Source organism: Festucalex cinctus, chromosome 10, assembly GCF_051991245.1.
Source record: "Festucalex cinctus isolate MCC-2025b chromosome 10, RoL_Fcin_1.0, whole genome shotgun sequence".
Lineage (NCBI taxonomy): Eukaryota > Metazoa > Chordata > Actinopteri > Syngnathiformes > Syngnathidae > Festucalex > Festucalex cinctus.
In genome coordinates this window covers 15165966-15184468 of record NC_135420.1, presented here as the reverse complement: position 1 = coordinate 15184468, position 18503 = coordinate 15165966, and the positions used below count along the sequence as shown (strand labels likewise).

General features: G+C 36.2%; 1 protein-coding gene across 3 annotated transcripts; it reads left to right on the top strand.

The window, feature by feature from the left end:
* Window positions 1-1590: 1590 nt before the first annotated feature.
* Window positions 1591-17975, top strand: vtg3 (vitellogenin 3, phosvitinless). 3 transcript variants are annotated; one of them, XM_077534346.1, is made up of 28 exons: window positions 1591-1736; window positions 1824-1844; window positions 1917-2068; window positions 3667-3918; window positions 3999-4160; window positions 6614-6762; window positions 6846-7002; window positions 7085-7242; window positions 7600-7765; window positions 7848-7973; window positions 9838-10056; window positions 10127-10344; window positions 10429-10526; window positions 10605-10729; window positions 10811-10906; window positions 10981-11100; window positions 11181-11370; window positions 11449-11536; window positions 11619-11804; window positions 13613-13754; window positions 13861-14059; window positions 14133-14242; window positions 14881-14955; window positions 15108-15314; window positions 16703-16848; window positions 16943-17081; window positions 17171-17279; window positions 17370-17975. In XM_077534346.1, exons 1-27 carry the CDS (start codon window positions 1697-1699, stop codon window positions 17258-17260), a joined length of 3831 nt encoding a protein of 1276 aa, XP_077390472.1. In that variant the 5' UTR covers window positions 1591-1696; the 3' UTR covers window positions 17261-17279; window positions 17370-17975. The 3 variants fall into 3 exon arrangements, with proteins under 3 accessions (XP_077390472.1, XP_077390473.1, XP_077390471.1); XM_077534347.1 differs by having other exon boundaries at window positions 13861-14029; window positions 17171-17975; XM_077534345.1 differs by having other exon boundaries at window positions 17171-17975.
* Window positions 17976-18503: the final 528 nt, after the last annotated feature.

The window sequence follows — 18503 nt, the reverse complement described above, 5'->3', positions numbered from 1 at the left end:
ATTATTATTAGTAGTAGTAGTAGTAGTAGTATGTTCCATAATATAAAGTGAAGTGAGTGAATATTATGCTTTTGTTTTGCATGCTGTTTTTTTTTGGGGGGGGGGGGGGGGTTTAAGAAGTTTTGCAGCACCGGGTCTTAATACTATCGCAATAAATTATACTATATTGCCATATAAATTTTACTAGTATGAAGAAAAGGTGTTGTAGTTCATGAGCGTTTACTGTACTTGGAAAATGTGTGAAAGGATTTCACAACGTGCATAACCGGCATCCACCTTTCGTCACTAGATGGCAGCACTCGACTGAGTAACTGCACTTGCAGGCTAAGCCAGAATAGTCACACAATGTTTACAGCCTGCCACCCTGATTGATATTTAATTTAAACTCAATTACATTAATCTTTCACTTACAAATAATTATCTTACAAATATACAAGACTACTTCTAGAGTTGTGTGTGCATTTCAGTGTGTTGGTCATGAATGACAAATGAAATAAACAAATTACATGACTAAAGAAGTATAATTAGCTACGTCATAATTTACACAATCCATCATATGAACAATGTAATGTACGGGGGGATCTTTTTGTTACGGTATGTAGGAGATTGTAGATGGTGTAGACCCAAATTGAGGAGACAGATCAGACGAACGGGCAACTTAGGGTGATTTATTTACAACATGGCAAGAAAACCAAAACCAGACTTGACGTGAACGAATAAGACTTAACTTGGCACACAATACACCCAGCATGACCCACGTAACACCATCAATGCACCCACATCAACTGGCCAAACACAACAGGCTAAATACGCCAACACTAATGAGCTCAGGAGACACACCTGGGGGAAAACACAAGTGGCTGAGGGCAGTGATTGGTCACACACCGGGAAGGGAAGACACACTCAGGTGGACATAGTTTGACATAATGAGACAAGGGAAGAAACGAGGAACACGCGACAAAAATACCAACCGCAGACAAACGCACCCAAAAATACCAAAAGAAAACAAAAACCCAACCCCACAGATCAAAACATGACACTTTTAACCAACGTCTCTATTGAAAGTTCTACACTTTTTCCATTAAATAACTGGTTTGGTTTTGTTTGTTTATTATGTCTTTTAATTTAATTGGTGTTATTCTTACAAAATTATATAAAAATGTAGAAAATGGCCTGATAAATAAATATATACATTCAAACAAGCCCTCAGCATTTTGTTCGAGAGAACAGCAAGTTGTACAAAGTGTGGCTACTTTTAACAGTTGGACACGAGCCTTCAAAAAGGTCAAATTAAGTTAAGCTGTAAAGGTTATAATACATTTTAAGGTCATTCTGAAATCTTACCCAAAGCCAAACACCCACAACTTTTTTTTGAATCGTGTATGTAGTGTATGTAGCATAGTGTAATACAGTGCAAACTACAACAACAACAAAACTAAATGATGTCACTATATAAGATGGTTAGCATGTTGCTTTTATTTATCTTCCACCTGCAGCCTTTGATGATTATCTGCCTTTGTCATGTCATTCTGACAATGTCAGCGTGTTGTCAACTCAGTGTTGACTTTACGTTGACTGGCTAAAAATGCACGTAAATAACCTGCCGACAAGGGTCAACACAACCAGGTGCCCTATTCAAACACGCTCAGCTATTTAAGGGAGTGATGTGAAATGTTTGCTTGCACCCACGTTGACCATGAGAGGGCTCATCGTCTGCTGCCTGGTGGCCCTGGCCAGTAAGTGTTTTTAAAAGTATAAAATAGAACAATGTACTTCCCACTCAAGTCCTGATGCTAACTGTCTTACTAATATATTCTTCATAGCATGTCAAAGTGTCCGCTATGGTGAGTATTTCAGCAGATGGAACTTTATTGTGTTTAATTTGTTCAATTTATACTTTTGAAAACTCCTTCAAGATTTCAGCCTAAACCCCAAGAAAACGTACGAGTATAGGTATGAGGGTGTGGCCAATTTTGGATTGGGTATGTCAAACTTGGCTGAATCTGGAGTCAAACTAACGTGCAAGCTCAAGATTGTCGGCGTGTCTGGGCAGACTTTCCTCCTTCAGGTAAGCAGGGATGTGAAATCAGTTTTAATAGCAAAAAGTTCTGAAGTTATGTGACTGTGACAAAAGCCTTTTGAAAGCATATAAAATTGTTATTTTAATCAAATTTAATTGTGCTGATTTTAATTTATTTCAAAATAACTACTGTGTTTTATATTTAATACAGAGTTGTGACATCATCTATATCCTGTACCACTTGTTAGGGTCACAGCTGAGTTGGAGCCAATCCCAGTTGACTTTAAGTTTGTTGCATACAATTTTCGGCTACTCTTCCCACTTTTGCACAAGAGTTAAGTGTGTAGGATTTAGTGGCAGTGGAATTCAACAATTTTGAAACATACGCACTATGCGCCTCAGAGGGACCGCAATTTGCAAGCCTACCACCAATTACTACGTTTGTGAAGTTTTCCCTTTTGGGTATCCGTACACAGAATGATGGTGGCAAAACATGGCATATTGAAATTAATAGTAGATGTTTATAATGAACAAATTAGTTACCACTAGATGGCACTAAATCCTACACGTTGTCGCTTTAATGTTAACATGGAAATTCTTTTTTTTTTTTTTTTTTTAAATCATCACTTAATTGTAAAAACAAAATAAAATATTGTTGACTATAAGTGTTAGAAATGAGAGCCCACTGCAGATTAATTGGACAATATTAGTTTTTTTTTTTTTTTTATTTATTTTTTTTTTTTAAATTAAATATTTTTGTAGATTATTATAATGTAATGTTTTTTTTTACACATTACAACATAAGATAATGACCTTCAAACATCTCCCCATTAAAAAATAAATAAACACAAATCAGCCGATTATTCGCTGTTTTGAAAGTATCGAAAAACAGTCAAATATTTTGTCTTGAATTCATATTTTTATCACTGTAAACATTAAGGGGACAAAGTTATATTATTAATTATTCTATACTTTTTTTTAAACTAATGGACAGATTAACTGTATCTTATTAACTCATTCACTGCCATTGACGGAAAAATACTTTTTTTTTGCTGGGCTGGCGGTGAATGTGTGAAGAACTAATTACAACTGGATTAACAACTGTACACTACATTTTCATCCATCCACTTTATTAACTATTATTTACATAAATTATTATTATTATTATTATTATTATTATTATATTTTACTTTTTTCCATGAGGGTGTCTGTACAGGGTTTTATGTATAATTGAGATGAATGGTGGACGTATTTTCCATGTGTTAAGCTTTATATTGAATCCTATAGAATGCTATCTATGTTTTAGTGCTGTTACAAAAGTGCATCAGTATGACAGAGTGCTATTATTTTGTGACCTTAGGTGTTTGGTGCACCACTGTTATGGATCAGTTGTTTTGTCACTCTGTGTCTATTCACTGCAAGCCACAAACATCTATCCATCTAAATAATATTTTACCCTGACTGGATAAAAAGTGATTTTGGTTCCCTAAAACATAACTTGATCTATGTTAGACAAGGGCAAAACTCTCAATCAGGTTTTCATCTGTCATATATATTTTTTAAAAGAATTATTTTCTTGATGTTACAATCTCTTTAAAGCTGTCACAAGTCTTCTAGTAGTATCATCCGTCTACTGTGGATCAAAGATTTCAGATTTGGCCTTTGAGGAGTTTAACGGCTTCCCAGGGAAGCACAGCTTCATTGCTGCCCCGAAACTCGCTCAGCGCATCTCAGCCCAGCTCGTCAAACCCTTCACGTTTGACTTTGCCAATGGGCATGTGGGCAACATCCACGCCTCAGCCGAGGTCTCTGACACAGTTGTCAACATCATTCGAGGCATACTCAGCTTCTTCCACGTCACTGTCAAGACCACGCAAACGTTCTACGAACTCGAGGAGGTGAGAATAAACGATCTCTTCTGTATTCCATGCCCGTCAGTCTCATGGAGTATTGCTTAAAAATATGATTTGATTTCCAGGTTGGCATTCACGGCATGTGTCAGAGTAACTATGCCATTGAAGAAAACAAGGAAACAAGGGACATGACCATCACTCAGGTTGTGGACGTCACCAACTGCAGGGAGAAGGCGGAACGCTACAGGGGAATGGCAACCGCGGTGCTTGACGATATTTCCAAAAAGGTATGTTCGGATGACATGACTGAGAAAACATTTCATCGGAAATTGGATGGAAAGGAATCACTTTTGGTAACCCGAAAAACTTACAATAAGCCAATAGAAACACTTGAAAACTCCCAGGTAATCAAAAAATAAGTAGAGTAATGCAATAACATAAGAGAATGGGGTGACACTCGGCTCTCGAGAGAATGATATGCAAAGATTATATACATTATAACATATGCCTCTTCTGTATGAGTACAAAATAAAACAAAAAACTACTCTTGACAAATGGAGAAAAAAAACAAAACAAACAAACATAATTTTTGACCCCCACCCTCCAGTTGGCAGGAACAGAGCATTACCAGTGAGCTAAAGTCCTGGGCAACTGACACAACTCAAACACCATAGCCAAAAAAACAAACAAACAAACAAAAAACAAAACATAAAAAAAATAAAACAGTAATAATAGGTGCACACACACAAAAACCACCTTTATTTTTGCCGCACCCTGAAAAACGGACATTTCCATGAATTTATTAAAAAATAATAATAATAATAATTAAAAAATGTTAAATAAAAAAAATGTCTGGGCAAAAGAGAACATTTGGTCAGCCTAAGATGGCCTATTTTCATGTTCTTGTTATTATAATTATATTTAATTACATATCATACATTATCACCTGGGCCAATTGTCAAAATTTTGATGAATAGCCATTTTGAAAAATTATACGGCCGATAATAGTTTTGTTTTTGTTTTTTAATGATGGGGGGGGGGGGGGGGGGGTAATATGGGAACTAATTGTTCAAAATTTCAGAGATGCTTCTGACCCTGCGAACTCTCTGCACCTTCTGTTTTTGTTTGAAATTAAAACTAAGTAAAATTGTAATACGTCAGACATCTTGAAATGAAACACAAAAAAACGTAGCAAACAATAGGGAGATATTTACTTTAAATTTTAAGTCTTTATTTAAATTTTGAAGACATGCTGCTGTCTCTGGAACCCTGGATAAAAGTGATTTGGTTCCCTAAAACCCTGAACGTTTGATTAGATTTTCAAAACAAAGATATAGTGATTAAGATTTTGTATTTTTGTATTTTTATTTTTTTTAAGTCCAATATTTTACAAACCCTAAACATTTCAATAAAAATCTGCTTAAAAATAAATAAATAAAAGATAGATATTTTCAATATTTTCTCTTTTAGTGAAAAATGAATATCAGCTCCAAATATCGGTTATCGGCAGCCTTGACTACTAATAATGTTAGGTTCCGAGGTGTAATGGTGGACCCAGGTGCAGGGAAAACAGGGCGTGGAGACAGAGGTGCAGTCAAAAGGATTTAATGAACCAAAAACTAGGAGCTGGCAAAAAATGAATTATGCAAAAAGACGAATACAAAACATTGGGGAAACTCTTAAACAAAAACCGGCAGCATGACTACAGGGGAACGCAACACCAATGAACCAACAAGAACTGAATGGAAAACAGGTGACTAAATAAATACACTAACTGACAATGACTAGACACAGCTGGGCAAGACACAAGTGGCAGGGGAAGCTGATTGGTAGATACATTGGGAAGGGAAGACACATGAAGGTGGACAAGGTTAACAATAACGAGACCAGGGGAGACAAACCAGAAAGCAGAAACAGAAACATGACAAACTGAAAACCAGAAACAAAAACAAAACAAACCCCAAATCATAACAAATAATCAGTATCGCTATCAGTCCTGAAAAAAAAAAAACTATCGGTCTATCCTGAATATGTTTTAGCATTATTAACTGAACAAAAAAGTGTTACAACACCTTTTTTGGCTAGATAAATTTGTGGGTTTGGACATTTTGGGTCTGGATTCAAGAGGGGTGCCTCGGTCATGTTTCCCACAAGGCTTGAGTCACCCCTGCACTGAACAACAACCAAATCCAATTTCCACGTTCACAACCAAAATAAGAGGGAACTTTAGTCAGCTGACTATTAAAAAAAAAAAAAAAAGTTAGTTGGGGATCATTAATATTCATAAAAAAAATCAGGCGAGAGTTGAGACAGAGCAGAAAGTTGAAGAAACTATTTTAGCTTCTGAAATTGAGTTATCTTTATTCAGTCAGTTTCAGTCAAATTATTTATCTCTGCAAATCTAAGAAAAAGTGCTACAATATATAGGCTGACCAATTTATAAATATATTAAACATGAACATATTTATAAATATTAGTATCTGCCCAACTCCCGTGTCAAATGTCATTTTTGGTGTACGGTGCGGGCCGCTAAAAAATAGATGTTGGGCCAAAAATGGCCCCCGGACCGTAGTTTGGACACACCTGGATTAGCGCATGTTTTGTTCCAAAATAAGTTTTCCAAAAAAATGTCACTTTTCTACTAACTTCTGTGATTTCATTAACTTACTTTTTACTGCAAAATGTTGCAAAAGCAAGTTTTTAACTACCAACTTCTAATGTGATGTGTCGTCCCTTCCAGAGAGGAGATTCTGTTGTTTCAACCTTGCGATACGTGTACACAATCAAACCGACAGTTGAGGGAGGCCTCATTTCCAGGGCTCACGGCTTGGAGCAACAACACTTCAGTCCTTTCAATGTGAAGGGCGGAAGCTTCAAGATGAAAGCGACGTAAGACACAACAAAATCTTCAATTCTTCTCACAGTCGTCCTTGCTTGCGATGCTGACCGGTTTGAACCATCTAACACTGCAGGAAGGAAATAGTGCTGCTGGATGTGAAAGACACACCTGCTGCTGTTCCCGACGCACGTGGGCCAATGGAAAACCGAGGCAACATTATTTACAAGTTTGTTAAAGTGGGAGCGCATATTCCCATCCTCATGCAGAACTTGGATGATGCGGCATCAAAGGTAATGAGTCAAATGGAATGACATTTAATCATATGCAAATACAGTGGAAATAAACAATCCGTCTTGTTTGTTCTCTTTGCAGGCTGTTGAGTTGCTCAAGCAGTTGGCTCAAGTCAACAACTACCAAATTGACAGCGCGACAACCGAGGACGTGATGAAGTTGTATCAACTGCTGCGATTGGTCCCGTACGAAGGATTAGAAGTGATGTGGAAGCAATTTGCTGCACATAACGAGCACAGGTGGAGTATTCAAAAGTCACTGTGCTGTAAGGGTGCACATTATGTAAAAATCAGATCCACTTCAACAAAATGAGTAATTACTGGATAGTTAATCCTCATTCAGTTTAAAATGTCTTCAGTCTGACACTTTATCTGATTAAAGATGCATTATCATGTCGGGTTTGATTAAAGAAAGGTTAATGTAAAAAGCAGCTCTCCATTAAAATGGAGGAAACCGTTGACACTTTATATTTTATTAAATGCAACCCCTGACCTTTATCTCTCCAACGAGGTTTAATTTAATTAGTTTTAAGGATTATCTTTGATGTGAAAGATTAGAAATGATTAATCAATTTTGTCTGACTTGGCCCTGATTAGACGCTGGTTTTTGGACACGATTGTGGAAGTCAACGATGCCAGAATCCTTAAGTTCCTGCAAAAGAGGTTCCAGGAAGGAGACATAAGTGCATCCGAGGCCCTCCAAACGCTCTTGTTGGCATTCGAACATCTGGAGGCTATTCCTGAATTGGTTGAGATGGCTAAAGTGAGATGGAAAAAAGTGCCAAAAAGCGGTTTGAACGTCTCCTTCTATAACTCATGACGACGTTGTTTCCTTTTCTTCTCAGACCTTCCTGACCCTGCCCTTTAGTAGATCTAACATTTTTGTATGGCATACAGTGGTACTTTCTTATGGCTCTCTGGTGTACAAGCACTGTGCCTATTACGCACCTTGTCCGGTGTCTGCTGTTCAGGTATTGAAACAATCCTTTGGATAATCTACTGTAAGTACTTGAAATTGTTTTATACTTTTTTTTTTTTTAATTCACGTTAAGTCCTCAAAGTACTCATTTAATTTTCAAACCCTCCTTTCATAAAAAAAGAACAAAACAATAAAAAGTAATATTTGTTGAGAGTATAATAGGTCCAACTATCTTTATTAAATTAAACTAAGTCAATATTTGTAAATTATTGACAAATATACATGGTTTTAAAAGTGACAAACTACAATCTTTTCCTTGGGCTACCTTTTTTTTTTTCCTCAACAATTTTCCCAATCAGCCCCCTGAAGTGTAATCTCCAGTTTATCACGGGTGATGTATTCCAGACACACCTGAAAAATAAACATCACATGAAAATAAATTAATAATAATAATAATAATAATAATAATAATAATAATAATAATAATAATAATAAAATAAATGTTTCAATATAGTTGAGTAAATGTTCAGACCAAATTATACAGCTAGCTTAATGCTAACAAGTAATGATGGCTATTACAGAACGGTAGTTACGGTAGTTTTAAACCTTCAAACAATTAACTGCTTTAACACACAGAGAATAACATCACATACAAAAAAAGTTAAATTCAAAATTGTATATGTAAACACCAAAATTTTAAAACCAAACCGTATTAGAAAAATCAGCTAGCATAATGCTAATGTATCGTGTCAAAGGCCTACACTGGCTAACGGAAATTACAGTAATTATTAACCTTCAAACAACTGCTACTTTAACACATGCGGAGCAGCCTCACATACAACACAAGATAATTAAACATTGTATATTTAAACACCAAAATGTTAAAACCAAACCATATAAGAAAAATCAGCTAGCATAATGCAAACATATAATGTGAAACACCTAGACCGGCTAACGGACATTACGGTAATAATAAACGTTAAAAGAATTACTACTTTAACACGCGGAATAGCCTCACATACAAAAAAACACAAAAACAAAAGTGAATTAAACGTTGTATAAAATGTTAACACCAAACCATATTGGAAAATCAGCTAGCATAATGCTAGCATATAATGTGAAAGGCCTACACTGGCTAACGGAAATTACGGTAATTATAAACGTTTAAAAGAATTACTACTTTAACATATGCGGAATAGCCTCACATACAAAAAAAACCCCCAAAGTGAATTAAACATTGTATATTTAAACACAAAAATGTTAACACCAAATCATATTAGAAAAATCAGCTAGCATAATGCTAACATATGGTGTGAACGGCCTACACTGGCTCACGGAAATTACTGTAATTATAAACGTTAAAAGAATTACTACTTTAACATATGCAGAATAGCCTCACATACAAAAAAAAGAAAGAAAAAGTGAATTAAACATTGTATATTTAAACAGAAAAATGTTAACACCAAACCATATTGGAAAAATGAGCTAGCATAATGCTAACATGTAGTGTGAAACGCCTACACTGGCTAACGGAATTTATGGTAATTATAAACGTTAAAAGAATTACTACTTTAACATATGCAGAATACCCTCACATACAAAAAAAAAGAAAAAAACAAGTGAATCAAACATTGTATTTTAAACACAAAAATGTTAACACCAAACCATATTGGAAAAATCAGCTAGCATAATGCTAACATATAGTGTGAAAGGCCTACACTGGCTAACGGAAATTACGATAATCATAAAACTACAAACAACTGCTACTTTAACATACATGGAGCAGCCTCACATACAACCAAAGTTAAACTTTATTGCATCACTGTAAAAGTTCTTCACATCCTTCAAATATTACATTACATGAAGATGCAAGACAATGACATTGATTATGACCCAAATGTCATTTCATTACCTAGCCACTGCTGGACTTCGCTATGGACAGTATGAAGAAAAACAATGAGGAAGACATGGTTTTGGCTCTGAAAGCTCTGGGCAACGCGGGTCATCCGGGCAGCATTAAAACCATCATGCGTTTCCTCCCCGGAGTGTCTGCCAACCCAGTTGATCTCCCTCCTCGGGTGCTGAGTGCGGCTGTCCAGTCCTTGAGACTCATTGCTGCACGAGACCCGCACAGCGTAAGAAAACATTTTCAAGGCCGTGACTTGGCAATAGATATCAATATTACGAGAGTATTTTACTTTTCAGGTCCAACTCATCACCATGAGTCTTTACCTGCAAAAGGAACTTCCTGCTGAGTTGCGCAATTTAGCCCTCATGATCTTATTTGACACAAAGCCACCGATGGCGCTGGTGTTTACTGTGAGCACACATCTGCAGGAAGAGACAGACCTTCATGTTATTAGTTTTACGTACTCGTATTTGAGAAGCATGGCCAAATCCAGAACTCCTGACAATTTATTCCTGTGGGTATACTCGTTACAAATCAAAGGTAGGAGTTAGCGATACTGTTCAGCATTTTTTATGTTCTTTTGTGGTGTCTTCAAAAGGTCCACAGCCTGTAACGTAGCAGTGAAAATCCTGGCCCCAAAATTTGGTCGCCTCACCTATCGCTACAGCAAGGCAATGCGCTTGGACTGGTTTAATGGTACGTTCGCATCTATACAATATATTACAGTTCTCGCCTTGAAGACTCTCTATGACACACCTTTTTTCCCCATTGTAGATGATTTACTCCTTGGCACATCGGCAGAGGTCTTCATGCTAAGAAATGCAACAGAAATCATCCCCACTGAAATTATGATGAAAGGAAAATTGTATTTCATTGGTCGAATTCTTCAGCTTTTGGAGGTACTGTATGTTGAAATGCATTTAAATATTAATTGCAGAGATGAATGAGTTTTTTTTTCTCTCTCTTTCTCTCTTTTCAAGATGGGTATACGTGTTGATGGAATCAAGGACATTATTGGCTCCATCATCCCTGAATTAAAAGGCGATTTTAGTGACTTCCAGGCCATTCTTAGTCAGGTTGGGACGTTTATTTCGACTTTTAATTTAAGTGCGTCAAAGAGTCTCTGACAAATATTGTGTGTTTTTTTTAGCTTCGAAACTTGGAAACTCACGGCAGTGACAAACCTCTTCTTCATTTCTATTCTCGCGCTTCTGGACAAGAGTGGTTCTTTGCAGATATCAACAAAGAGTTTATTCGCACCATCATCAATGTGAGAGCATCAAGCACAAAATACAGAGCAGAAATAATCCCACTGTAGTGTGTAGTAAGTATTTCATTTTGTGCGTGCAGGCTGTCAGTCCTACCGGAGGCAAAGACAGCCCCGTGTGGACGCTCATTGAGAATTTACAGAAGGGAATTTCATGGCATCGAACAAAGGCCTTCTTAATCTTTGAGACTCGCTACTTCCAAGCTACCACTCTCGGCCTACCTCTGGAGATCAGCAAATATTATCAGACTCTTAATGGCATCACCGTGAATGGTTGGAAAAAAAAAAAACAGTTAATGAAAATATTTGACTGTTAAATATTGTTGACAATTTTTGTTGTTTTTGTTTTAGCAAAAGCTGCAATAGATCCACCACTGACCGACCGCCTTGGACAAATCTTGATCTCCGATATTTCACTGGAGACTGATGGCTTTGTTGGGTAAATAACATGTTTAATAATTTTCATAAAAAGTTCCTTGCAATTAATCTGTTGAATCAAACTCCTTTTTTTTTTCTTACAGTTGCACGAAGGATATTTGGATGTCCTACGGTATCAGCACAGAGCTTTTCCACAGTGGTGTAGAATTTAAGAGCAAAATACAATATTCCATCCCATGGAAGTTATCTGCCAAGGTTAACATCCGAGAAAGGAATTTTGAACTTGACATGCCATTGAGCAAAAAGGAAGTTGAACTCATCACAGTTAGGTATGATTTGGAAGTGGTTTTAGTAATGTATCCTAATTGATCTTCTGTTCTTAACTCATTTACTCCCAATAACGTATAAATACGGGTTTTTTCAATGTTCTAAGTGTCCCAAAGACGTATTTTACGTTTTTTTTATTTTTATTTTTATTTTTTATTTATTTACTTATTTATTTATTTATTTATTTATTTATTTTATGCTAGAGCATACAGAAGGCTTTTATGCAGCCTCTCAACTGCAAAGAACGGTTGCAGAAATGGTAGTTATTACACAAACGGCCAGCAGGTGGCTCAAGAGCAAAGGAGATCAATCAAAGATTTGTGAAAACTGATGAAACTTAGCTCTCTTCTAATGCTAATTGCTGCAAAACGGAAACAGATATAAACATACTTTTTTTTTCCTGATGAAAGAAGATACTTTCATCTTTCTTTTGGTTGGTTCCATGCTTTTATAGCAATTGAACATAATATTCTGTGGGCCTTGCAAAATCAGTCAAAATCCAGTAAAACAGCCGGGAGCGAACGGGATTGCTTCTCTGAAAATGGCTGGGAGTGAATGAGTTAATCAGAGTTTTGTGAAATCATTGTCGTTTTATTTACAGTTTACAACAAATATATTTTGCTCCAGGCAATCAGAATATTTTTCACAGGCACTTGAGGGAGCAATGACCATAACAACATCTAGCTGGTCCAAAGTGGCATCAACAAGCTAATTAGCTAAATAACTTGCATGTGGGAATTTGTGGTACCTCACTGATTAATTGTTTGTTTGGTGGCCATTCAACAGACCAAGGTGTGTGCACACGGGTTGAGTTGCTCACAGTCTTTGGCACTAATGTTGTGCCACAGCTGCCGGTTACAAATGATTTGGCTCAATCAAGCCTGTTTTATATGCTTTCAAACGTTTGAGTAGTTCAATCTACAAAGAAAAAAAAGACATGTTAGAAGTTCAAGTATAGCGTGTGTATAAAAGCCGGAATTAGTATCAAATGAAGAAATTTTTTTTTGCCCAAGCTAAATGATTTTGCTCACTATCAAGACCTATAACTCTAAAAAATAAAGCATTTACTGTATCGAAACATTCAGCAGCTAACGGGACATTAAATGATTTAGTCAGAGTATGGGTAAAAAAAAAATAATAATTCTAGGGGTGTCAAAATGAGCGTGTTAACTTTGAGCTCATTTAAAATTCCTTTGAAGCCACTAATTATGCTAATGTGCATTTAATGACCGGCCCTTTATTGGAAAGCCTGCACTAGGGGAATTCCAATTGCAACGCAAATTTTTGCAGTAATAAATTTAATAATAATGCATAGATTTGTGGAGACTAGGGTCACGTTGTATTTTACAATTTTAAAAATGTGTAGAATTCCACAAGTTACTTCATGTTAAAAGATTAGAAATATGAAAAGAAAAATACAATGAGCTGTCACCAACGTATTACAAATGCAATAATGCCGTCTAGTGGCAGAAAAATGACCAACACAAATCAATCACTTGTTTTTTTACAGTGCAGTCCATCTTTTTAATTTTAACTCAATTAAGAATTATTACGAAATTACTGTATTGATGACTAAAAGATGCAGTCATATATCTATTAGTTTAACGTTTTTCCACTTTTATGTTGACAAGAGTCTGAAAACTTCGAAAAACACATATTTTACTGTACATTTATAACAAAATTTGTGATCAATCGTGAGTTAGCTATTTAAGTCGTGCGATGAATTACGATTCAAAATTTTCACCTGTCATCCCTAAAACAAATACCGAATGAACATTCATTTTGTCTTTGTTCTTTTTCCGACCAATAGCTCTGATGTATATGCAGTCACCAGGAACATTGAAGCACCAACTTTGTCGAAGATGACCCCGATGATGCCCAAAGCTATTGACCCTAATAACGAAATTATCCGCAAGGGTCCGACAATTGTGAAGCTTGAAGCTGAAGAAGAGGTATAATTGGGTGAATGAATCACAAATGAAATCCAGTTTGGCTGCACCTGGATTTGCCACCTCTGAATGAAACCCACAAAAGTCGAATGGTGTTCTACTCAAACAGATACAGAAGCCCAACAACTGGCATCCGAGGGACAAAATGTGCACAGTGAAAAACATCTATGGAGCAGTTTTTTGTATTGAATCCGAGTTGAGACGAGCGTATTACCACGAGGAGTACCCCTTGTACTACTTCCTGGGATACAGCAATGTGGAACTTAAAGCAGTCCCTGGTAGGCTCCACAACTTGGAAACATTACATGGTATTATACTCAAAAAAACTACTACAAAATACTAAACACTTTGGTTCAATGTATCTAACATATACCATTCAAGTCCAGACAAATAAAGCTGTTGACAAGATCCGATTTGAGGTCAATACTGGTCCCAGCCAATATCCTACCAACACCCAAGAACTCCTTCAGAGTCTATGGAAACCCTCAAAGGTCTCAAGCTACCCTGGCAACTAGGGATGTAACGATATCCAAAAATCATGATACAATACATATCACAATGTGAACCCCACGATACGATAATTATCTCAATATTGTTGGCGATATTAAAGAAGCTAACAATGGTGTTATAAAATTCACGATATTATAAATATAAAAAACACATTTTGAGAAAAAGGACAATATGTTTTTTTTTTACATAACAGCAGTGACAGAGAATTAGGCTTGGCCATGTCATTCCATGTCACGTTATTGTCGCGTTCATATTGGCTTATCGTGGTCAAAAACTGTTTTTCGACTGAGATGTTATCAAATATTAGCTGGTATGACTGATTTATGAGAGTGATAACTGCTGCAGTGGCCAAAACATTCCTAATTCAAATTAAACTGCACCATGAAACGAACCACCTGAGCATGCTAGGACTTCACAAATGGAATATAACCTTGCCTTTTTACAGATATGCTATTGTGACATGACGACGGCGAAGTTATTGTGGCAATTTTAATATTGCGATACCACGATACTACCGATATTGTTACATCCCTACTGGCAAATTTTATTCTGCTATATTTTACATGTCATCCATTAATTTAAAATAATCATGCTATTGATTGTTATTGATTGTTTACAGGAAGCCACATCTGGAGTAACAAGCTCAGAGTCAGAATCAAGCGAAACAGATATTAATCTGTATCCCCCTGGCATGGTAATGGAAACAGAAAATTAATTTTCCCTTACATGATATTTAATTAAGTGCTTGTTAGCCATGATGCCCCATTTACTTGATCAATATCCTGCACATCATTGTTACAGCTTTGATAAACAAACACAAAAATACTGTAATTTTTGCCTCCACAGGTTTTCAACTCAACACCTGAAGCTATTTTCAACATCAGAGCTCTTGCAGTGAGCAGGAACCATAAACCTGAAGGTTATGAAACAGCTGTGTTCTACACACCCATGAGAAACCTTCGGAACACCCAACTGATTGTGTCCCAGGTGGGAGACAATACCAACTGGAAAATGTGTATGGACATGGTGCTAGATGGCCGCACAGAAGCAAAGGTAGAACGAAAAAAACACAATTTTCTAGATAACTATCATCCATCCATACTGTGAGTTGTATGACATGGATACTGGAATCTAGTGTTAATTTCATCCGTCAGTTTTAGCTCAGTTTCAATCACGCTTTTTAGTTTTTATCATAGTCAACCACATCCCGTTTTTATTTAGTCCATTTTTAGTCGACTATAAATCTAGCATTTTAGTCTTTATTTTAGTCCAAGAAAACAATTTTACTCATCTAGTTTTAGTCAGAACAATCATTTTACCCCCTGCATATTTTTTGTCAGATTTAAAACTATTTCACATAAAAATTGTATTTCATCTTTTTTATGAAAAACAACTTGACACACAATTAAAGTATATAAACAAATGCTACAATGGCTCCATGCTATGAGCTAGTAAATTAGCCAGCATTAGTTAGCGGTCGGATTATTGTTGCAACGTTAATGCTGTTGGATAAATGTTACATTATAACTTGACTAAGTGCAATTTCTGGAGAAATTGCGCAGGAATGCTAAAAGCAAATTGAGATATAAATTATTAAATTATAACCTCCAGGTTACTGGACACTGCGCTTTACCAACTGTGCCATCGAGCAGTATCAGACACTTGGCAATGATGATAAGTTATATATATGGAAGTGGGCGTGGAAAGTGATACTTAGAAGAAGTTCAATGTCTGTCCCGTTGAAAATGAATGGGGAAAAGTTGATATTAACTGTTAAATTGTGTGAATACTGTAAGTAATGTGGAATCAGACGATATATACCCCGGGAGACGTCAATTGTTGCAGCTAGTTGAAATTTGAACAGTGTAAATTGGAAGTATTATGTGGGAGTTGTTAGGTGGCAAAAAAGCAAACATATGCGGGAATGCTTCACATTCCCACAACTATAATGTACTCTTTTCTTTTTTTGTTTTATCTTTCACCGTGAATCCACCTCCTGTCTGTCTCGTGTGTTTGTGCATGTTCCAGATTTGAAAGACTGTGTGTCACATGACTGTCAATCGCAGATTAGCAGAGACAAGAGTTTGCAAAATCATGTAATTTTCGTCTAGTTTTTGTTCATGAACTAAAATGTCCATAGATTTTAGTCATTTTTTAATTAAATGAAGTATATTTTCATTAGTCTAGGAAAATAAATACTGATTTATTCTCAGTTATTGTTTATTCATTAATGTTTTATTCTAGTCTAGTTTTAGTCCGGCGAGAAGAAAAATGTGCATTGACGAAATTATTTTTGTTTAGTTTTTGTTGATGAAAGTAACACTACTGGAATCAGTACAATTTTCAAATTCGGAATTATTTTACAGAGGTTAAAGTCGTCATAATGTGTTTCATGTTGGTGTCTTCTGTCGAACTTGGCTGATGTCCCATGTTTGGTGTAGGCAAACCTTAGATGGGGAGCTGAATGTCAGTCCTTTGACATGTCAGTGAGAGCCAATACTGCACGTCTGCCTGGATCTAGACCAACGCTAAGGGCCAAAGTCCACTGGAACGTTATCCCAGAAACCATGACAGAGTTTTTCAGCGGGTGAGAAAAAACACAAGCAAACAAGAATTTTGACTCATTAAATTGTATTTCTCTTACTGCCCGGTTAGTAAACTGTGCCCTTTACCCTTCCCAGTATTAAAACCTATATCCCAGGCATGGCTTTCCTTCTTGGCTTCAACCAGGACTACGAGAGAAATCCAAAGCAGGAACTTGCTGCTTCAGTTGTTGTTGCCTCGGCAGACAGCATCGACGTGAGGATTCAATTCCCAGAGGTGCACGCTACGACAAACCTTTAACATTCTTACCTCGTGTTCAACTAAAATATTCACACATTTGTGTCATTTCTCTGTATTTTTATTAGTATACAGTGTACCGCCAGTCGATTCCAGTTCCTCTGCCGCATCAGAATCTTCGGGAATTCCAATACAATGCCAGAAACACAACAATGTAAAGCTACTGCATAATACCGAGTGAGCAATAAGCCAATCTACCACAATTATGTGTGTGATGTTTCATGAACAGAATTTTGAAGTGACTTTTTTTTTTTTTTTATCCTGCAGTCAATGAGACACCAAACATTCGAAATGGAAGAGATTTCCCCTTTTCATAGTAAAGACACAAATACAAAAATTTGCTCCACTGTGATAAAAGCAGTCATAAATGATGTTATTACCTAAAATGTCAGCAGTTTGGAAATAACTTGTAAAGGTCCTGATTTATTGGGTTAAGCGCATGTCAATATTTGAGCAACCATCTCTGGAGGAAAGTTGCTGCTCTGTGTCCCAAAGTCTCTGATGCTCATCACAGCGGAATGATGAAATACATGTTTCAATCTGATTTCATTCATTGTGCTTGTCTAAAGGATAAAGCAGCGATTTCCATCATGTTTTTTTTTTTTAGTTTACAAAAATATGAGAAGTTGAGAGCAGATTGTCTCTGTACAGATATGTGCAAGGTGTGGATGACCCGTTCTGTTTGACGACCCACCATTACTGTTTGCACACATCGCAATCCAATGTCACCGTGCATGCTATTAAAGTAGGCCGCTGTGCCCTTTGGGAAAACAACTAATTGCTTGTTATATAACCATGTCCCCATACTTGGGGAAAACTTTAACTGGCTATAATTACAAAATATAAAAAATAAAAAATAAAGTATGACAGGACCATTGCCTTTCATGTTTTTGTTGAAATACAATTTTGCATAATTTGTCTTATTTTAATGCTGTATTAACACTTTAATAATTCATTACAAAAAAGACCAGTTATATTTATAATAATATTAACTTGTCTTCATTAGTGTGTTAAGCGTAATTTTAGCATACATATTCATTCATAACAGGGATCACCAATGTGGTGCCCAAGGACACCAGGTGGGCCTGTACTAAAAATAGTTCACCAGTGATGGGGCACTGTGATTTTCTAGGAATGTTGTACAAATAATCATTTCAAATGGCTGAATTCCCAAGTCACGATTTGGCTTTTTTTTTCTTCTTCTTTTTTTTTCTTCTTCTTTTTTTTTTTATCTATACTTTTGGTCAGTCCACACGTGTAAATGTCATATATACACATTATTGACCAATCTAAAATGTTGAAAATGGTTTGTTCTCTTTGATGATGCAATTTTAATGGTTTGGGGGAAAACACATTCTTTTGATACGTAAGATTTCCACAAAAAAAAAAAAAAAAAAAGAT